The following is a 7,095-nucleotide window of genomic DNA, read 5'->3' on the forward strand; positions in this document are numbered from 1 at the left end:
AGTCATAATCAAAATCATACGGATCAAAGCTTTATTAGTGTAACAATGGCGGATAGCACAATGCAGTCAATAATGATACAACACAGTGGAAGATGGGATGCATCAGGTGAATATATTTGAACTCCAAATACATTATGTTTTGAAGTCAATTAAAAGCATGTAATCTCGTGCATGAAAGAATTTGTATGAAAAGTTGTATGAACTTCATATAATAAGTAGATTTTGTAGTATGAAATTGATTTTGTTCAGGAAAAGTTTGTCTATTGGAGTATGTATGAATTTTGGTTGAAAGTTGTATGAACTTCATATAATAGGTAGATTCTATAGTGTGGAACTGATTTTGTTCAGGAAAAATTTGTCTATTGGAGTATGTATGGATTTTGGTTGAAAGTTGTATGAACTCCGTATACTAGGTAGATTCTGTATGTGGAACTGATTTTGTTCAGGAAAAATTTATCTATTGGAGTATGTATGGATTTTTGTTGAAAGTTGTATGAACTCTGTATACTAGGTAGAGTCTGTAGTGTGGAACTGATTTGGTTCAGACAAAATTTGTCTATTTTAGTATGTATGAATTTTGGTTTAAAGTTATATGAAGTTCGTGTAACAGGTCGATATGTAGAATTCAAAATTGAAGGAATCCAGTACGATTCAAATTCGAACTATAATGGATTGATTTCTACAATTGCTGCTCAACTAGGGATAGATACCACAGTCTAAACCATAATGATTAAATACATTGCTAGTGACCGATGCCCACCAATGATCATACACAACGACATGGGTGTTTGGGTATATTTAGATAAAAAAAAAAGAGTACAAAGATTTCTTCAGTAGGTTTCCTTTATGTATCACATTGGAGGATAGTGAAATGGAGGGAATTGAATTCCATCATGATGGTGAAAGTAGTTCCAGTTCAATAAATAGGGGTCGAGAAATTCAATCTTCATACATGGGAAATATTATTGAACAGATTGATATGGCTTCAAGTGATCATATTGAGTTGTTGGATAGTTGTGAAACTGAAATAATAAGCGACCCTCGACATGAATTTGTTGTGGAAAAACAGATTTACAAGGATAAAGAAACACTCAATGCAGTTATGAGGCAATATGCCTTTATGAAGCAGTTTCAATTTCGGGTTAAAAGGTCTGGTATAAAAAGGTACGAACAAATATTATTGTTTATTGTCGATAAATAAAAAAATGTATGAAGCATGTATGTATGTAAATCACATATATAATATAGGTGGGTGTATGAATATTGTATGATGTATGTATAAAAATGTATATTTTCAATGTTTCTGATGTGTACTTCTTCATCAATAGCTATCATCTCGTATGCCCTGGTGACAATTGTTCATGGTGTTTTAAGGCCTCAAGTCTAAATAAGTCAAGGCTTTTCAAGATTAGGAATTTCTGTGATATGCACACATGCTTGTTAAAGGATAGAATTTATGAACAACGTCAAGCAACTTCCAATGTCGTCAGCATTATTATAATGGATAAGTATGAAGATCCAAAAACAATATACACACCCAAGGATATATCTAGGGACATGAGGAAACAACATGGTGTCACATTAACCTACATGCAAGCTTATAGAGCGAAGGAAAAGGCAATGATTATGTTACGAGGGGATCCCACCGACTCGTACAGTAAAATTCCAGCCTACTTATACATTTTACAGAAGACATATCCGAGATCTGTTGTAAGATTGGAAAAAATAGAGGAAGACCGTTTCTTGTATACCTTTGTAGCACTGGAAGCTTGTATTAGAGGATGGGAGTATTGCAGACCTATAGTGGTGGTTGACGGAACCCATCTACAAGGGGACTATGCTAATTGCTTGTACATTGGATCCAGGAGGTTTGTTTTTTATCTTTTTTTTTTTTTTTTTTTTTTTTTAAGTTTATAACTGATTGTATTATTTGTGTATGGAAACAGGTAGTATACTGCCGCTTGCATATGGTATAGTTGATTCCGAAAATGATTCATCTTGGACATGGTTCTTTGAGCGGTTCAGGGATGCTTTTGGTGAGAGGGAGAACATGTGCTTTGTGTCGGACAGGCATGAAAGTATATGGAATGCGAGTGCAGCAGTGTACCCAGTGCTGCCTCATTATGCCTGTATTTGGCATTTGTGGAACAATTTAATTAAGCCATGCCACCGAAACAAAGAGTAGATGAGGAAATTATACTATGCAATGGCTAAGGCATACACCCTCCAAGAGTTTAACGAATGCATGGGAAGGGTGACCAAAATAGATAGGAAGCTGAGGAGATACTTGTTTGAGATTGGTTATCATAAATGGACACGGATACATGCAACAGTAAAAAGAACATGGACACAGACTTCAAACATAGCTGAATCTATAAACAATGCTACAGTGAATGCTAGGGAATTGCCGATGGCAAAATTATTGGATTTCATGAGGGAATTGGTTGAAAGATGGAATGCGACGCACAATGAAGAAGCAAAGAATACATTCACAGATCTTACTAAAAAGTATCAAGAAATTATCAACAAGAATGGGGTATTATCACATCGTATGACTGTAAGATAATCCTTCTGTTAACTTATATCTTTTTTTTTTACTGTCATATGTATGAAAACTCTATAATATGTGTATATATGTTGTATGTTTAGTGTATAATTTCTGAATTACTTGTACAAATGTAATTTTGATTGCAGGTACGAGCTTCCACTGAATTTCTACATACAGTGATTGATGGTGTTAGGAGGTTCACAATGTGTCTTCGAGCTAGGACGTGTACTTGTGGAAGATTTCAACTGGATGAGATACCTTGCGGGCATGCTATGGATGCTATAGTGTATAGGCACCAACATGGAGCGGAATATACCTCTGCCTACTACAGCAATAAGAATTTTCTCGATACATATGCAATACCAGTTGTGCCTCTTCCATGTGAAAGTACATGGGATATACCGAGGCATGTAAAGGAAGAGATTGTGTTGCCACCAGATGGTAAAAGACCACCAGGAAGACCAGCTACCAAACGAATGAAACCATTCCACGAGGGAAAATTTAAGAAATCAACAGTGACATGCAGCAGATGTGGTACAAAAGGCCACAATAAGAAGACCTGTAGCAATATTCCAAAGGGAAATTAAATAGTCGACAATGTTATGGCGGTGATATTTTTTTTTAATGACAGTAGAAACTCTGTTTTTTTTTTAGTAAGAGCAGAAACTGAGTACAATTTTAATAATAATAATAATAATGTTGAAAAGTTGATATGAATTTGGTTATCAACATTACATGTTTGGTTTTGGTTGGCTATAATAAAATCTTATAGTTTGTCTGCAATATGTATGGTTACTGTATGAATAATGTATTTAACAGGCTAATGTATTGTGGTAAATATGTCAGAGCTCACATTACATTATTTTCAATTTGGCATTTCTTACAATCTGCAGAACTTGAAGCAAGAGCAGCTACACGATTCAAAACGCCTCTCAAACCAAATTGTATGAAAGACGTATCAAATATGATTAATAAACTCAAAGATTCATAGTAAGATGAGTTACAATATTTGCGTAACAAAACAGGCAAAAACTTAAGATGGATCCCAACAAAATGTATCATAACCACTCAAAGATTCATAGCAAGATGAGTTACAATATTTGCATAACAAAACAAGCCAAAAAACTTAAGATAGATCCCGACAAAATGTATCATACCCAGTCACCAACAAACTATGTTTTTACATCAAACACTACAAACTAGTAACTCTAAAAACTAATTTTTCACTTTTCGTTTAGGTCTCGGTAATTTTCCACTGGGGGACAGGTTCCTTGTTAATTCTTGGCCCACCTAATTTACCGGTAACCAATCCCAGTGGCTTCACACTCACTAATAGCTCCAGCATCCTGCTTTTGCCTTGCATAATCCCACAGTAGGGCACCATACCTACTACGGTGAAGATGATGATCGAACTCGTCCTTTGGGATTTCCAAGATGCCTTGGCTGATATATTCAGCAAATGCACATACATAGACTCCACAATCACTGAAAAGAAAATGATGATGGAATGTATGAGAAAAGAATTTTTTATGTATGAAAACTACCAACAGATGTTAAAAATTGCAAAAGACCATATTTCCTAGAATAAATATACGTACTTTGATTCCGGATCTTGTTCTGGCAAATTCTCCACGAAGACATAATCCAAAGGATCAGAAACACCCTTCTCAATGTATTTTATGTTATTCTTCCAGTCTACGTCATCCCTTTTGCCATAAAATCCAGTACCGTTAAAGAAGAGTGGTATCATTTTTGCCAGTTTTTGAACAATTTCTCTAACCGCACGAGTGTGCGCTGCACCTCCCGGGAGTGAATCATAGACATAAAGACACCTGCTTTGTATAGATAAAACAGACAGCACCCAATGATGTTTCTGGCCTACATTAATCGGTATGAGCACATAGTCGCCTTTATCCCAAGCGATATTTGCAAGCAACTTATACCCACGGATAACTTGCGCGACATCATGTTCTGGAGTGATCAGACTAGGATCATTATGGTTATCCTTGAACTGATTGTAAATTAACTCAACCCACGACTTGAAAAAAAACATCAGTCGTTACGTATCTGACTGGATTATTTGGCCCATACTTGGCCTTTTTCCTCAGGTAATACATAATCACATCAACTTGCTGAAAACATGTCAATTAAACTATGAATCAGATTTTAGGATCCCACATTTCATACACATTCCATACATATGTATGTCTACTGTCTTAGACGACATAAAGGAAAAAATCACATTCCATACATATTACATGCATATTCCATACATATGTTTGTCTACTGTCTTGGATGACATAAAAGTAAAAACCACATTCCATACATATCCCATACATATGTTTGTCTACTGTCTTAGATGACATAAAAGTAAAAACCATATTCCATACACAAGACACATAATAAGAAGAAACCAATATTTAACAAACAACAATCAACTATGAGAGCCGAATCACATTTAAATTATTCAAACAGTGTCAGCCCACACATAAGAGATGAACCACAATACAAAGCTCGTAGGACCAACAAAATATACACATGAACGACCTAAAGCAGAATGACACTTAAAAATCATAAATTCAGACAAAAAATCATATATTCAGACTAGTTTCAATACATATTTCATACACTGTGGAAGTCAAAAATCATAGTCAGACAATTTATAGGTTCAAGACAACGTACCGAGTCTTGCCAACACTTTCCAGTAGTCAGTATAGTGTGGAACCACTCCATTTTGTCGACTGTATCAACTCCCATATTAAAAGCATTCATAATCTTATTGGCCTTTTTAGAGAACACTGATTCCCTGCAAAAAAACAGATGTTTTAAAATTGTAGAATAACATGTGTTAAATAAATAATTCTCTGCAAAATAGCTGATGTGTTCAATACAAACCTCCCATGTCTTGTAGACATTTTCGATTTCACCCAATCCTTAAATTCGGTGATCAGAGCATTGTCAACATCAAAGCCAATGCAATTTGTGAATGGGCGTTTAATGTGAAAGTATGTAGGAGAATTGATTGTGTTGTTGCCGCCTGAACTAAAATCAGTGTATGGTGATTTACCATACGGTCCAGGATTTCTGTTTCTTGCTTGTTGTTCAGGTGTAACGATGTCACCACCTTTGGTTTCAATCGTTACTATTTGAGACTCAGTAAATGGAGGCATTTCAAAATCATCAAGGGTAGGGATCTTAGTGGCAGAATTGCCCAAAGCACCCAACTTATCAATGCCAGCAACCACATCATCTAGATTATGTTCTGTAAAATTTGAACATTTAAATTTCATATCAAAATTTTAACCAAATCATTTAAGATCTTATCATGTAAAATGTATATTTTTTTAATGCATATAGTAAAAATGAAAACTGAGTGGTCCCATTACCTGAAATCAGAGTATCAATAGGATGACTTTTCAATTCTTCTGGGTCAACTATATATTTATCACATGCTTCACCATCTCCAACTTGCTCACCAACTTCATGTTTTACATAAGGCGTAAGTTTTCTTATTTTTCTACATTTTGCATACATTCACATGGGTCTAAAATGTGTAAAAAATAGAGGAAACTATACCTGGAATAGAAGCATTAATCCCATTCTTTAAAGCAGATGCATCTACTACCATGTGATTGGATATTTGCTCACCCACATCCTGCCCACCAATGTCAAAATCACCTATCGGTTCATCAAAATGAAAATATAGGTTGTGCTGAAGTCTATCCTTCTTGTTGCTTGTCTTTGGTTCTTTTGTAACATCCTTAACACTGCCAGACCTCTGTTTACTAAGATATGTATAAACACATTTAGATAGAAAGGGATAATACAAAAGACATTAACTCAAATTTTGATAAATAACCTTAGCTTCAGGAGTTTCAGTTTGCCTGCCAAACATGGACTTTAGATCTTTAAGTAAATTCATAATTGACTTGTCCATGTAGTCTTTCATGTCAACAAACTGTTCACCGACCTGGGATAAAAAGGAAAATATGACAAGAAACCTAAGCTAATCTATATACTACAATGAGAATAAAATTATGAACTTTGAAAATTATATAAAACTTGTCAACCTTTTTCTCAAATGATTTAAGATCTTTGCGGACCTGAAAGATGTAGAATAACATTAATGAATGTCTTAACCACAAATACAACTATTTCATAAAAACAAATATGAATGCAATTAGTGAAAACACATGCTTACATTTGCAACTTCCTTCTTCAACGCATCAAATTCAGAACCACGTACAGAGGGACTCGACTGTGTGGGATCCTATGGTTCTAACACATCTTTGACCGCTGTCTCTTCTGGAAACTCCATAAAGTTGATAGCTACCTTCTCCTCATCTGTTGGGAGAATGTTGGTAAAGACCAGCTACCAACATTTAAAAAAATGTATAAGCTGACCAGTTAGCATGTATAAAAAAAAGAATGTATGAAATGTGTATGATTAATGTATGAAAAACATATGTGACCAGTTAGCTTGTATTGTTACCTGATTGCTGTACTTTTTGAACATCCCCTTCTTCAGATGGGCAAAGTAGATTCTT

General features: G+C 35.0%; 2 protein-coding genes and 1 long non-coding RNA gene across 3 annotated transcripts; 2 read left to right on the top strand and 1 right to left on the bottom strand.

Moving 5' to 3' along the window:
• Positions 1 to 871: 871 nt before the first annotated feature.
• Positions 872 to 2,185, top strand: LOC132612188 (uncharacterized). Its single transcript, XM_060326511.1, has 3 exons — positions 872 to 1,164; positions 1,329 to 1,868; positions 1,951 to 2,185. The coding sequence occupies exons 1-3, from the start codon at positions 872 to 874 to the stop codon at positions 2,183 to 2,185; spliced, it is 1,068 nt and encodes a 355-aa protein (XP_060182494.1).
• Positions 2,186 to 2,206: 21 nt separating this feature from the next.
• On the top strand, positions 2,207 to 3,135 carry LOC132612189 (uncharacterized). The gene is made up of 2 exons (XM_060326512.1): positions 2,207 to 2,557; positions 2,695 to 3,135. The coding sequence occupies exons 1-2, from the start codon at positions 2,207 to 2,209 to the stop codon at positions 3,133 to 3,135; spliced, it is 792 nt and encodes a 263-aa protein (XP_060182495.1).
• A 3,272-nt stretch (positions 3,136 to 6,407) lies between these two features.
• LOC132610487 (uncharacterized) lies at positions 6,408 to 6,807 on the bottom strand. The gene is made up of 3 exons (XR_009571162.1): positions 6,750 to 6,807; positions 6,619 to 6,651; positions 6,408 to 6,518 (listed from the first exon to the last, which is right to left on the bottom strand). It is a non-coding gene; the product is annotated as an uncharacterized LOC132610487 (long non-coding RNA).
• Between the last annotated feature and the right edge of the window lie 288 nt (positions 6,808 to 7,095).

Source organism: Lycium barbarum, chromosome 9, assembly GCF_019175385.1.
Source record: "Lycium barbarum isolate Lr01 chromosome 9, ASM1917538v2, whole genome shotgun sequence".
In the NCBI taxonomy this organism is placed as follows: Eukaryota; Viridiplantae; Streptophyta; class Magnoliopsida; order Solanales; family Solanaceae; genus Lycium; species Lycium barbarum.

Bases quoted from the DNA above. Each gene is read 5' to 3' on its own strand.
- LOC132612188 (XM_060326511.1), top strand. From the start codon at position 872: ATGGAGGGAATTGAATTCCATCATGATGGTGAAAGTAGTTCCAGTTCA. The intron at 1,165-1,328 runs GTACGAACAAAT...CTTCATCAATAG, and splicing joins AAAAGGTCTGGTATAAAAAG to CTATCATCTCGTATGCCCTG. The intron at 1,869-1,950 runs GTTTGTTTTTTA...GGAAACAGGTAG, and splicing joins TTGTACATTGGATCCAGGAG to TATACTGCCGCTTGCATATG.
- LOC132612189 (XM_060326512.1), top strand. From the start codon at position 2,207: ATGGCTAAGGCATACACCCTCCAAGAGTTTAACGAATGCATGGGAAGG. The intron at 2,558-2,694 runs GTAAGATAATCC...TTTTGATTGCAG, and splicing joins TATTATCACATCGTATGACT to GTACGAGCTTCCACTGAATT.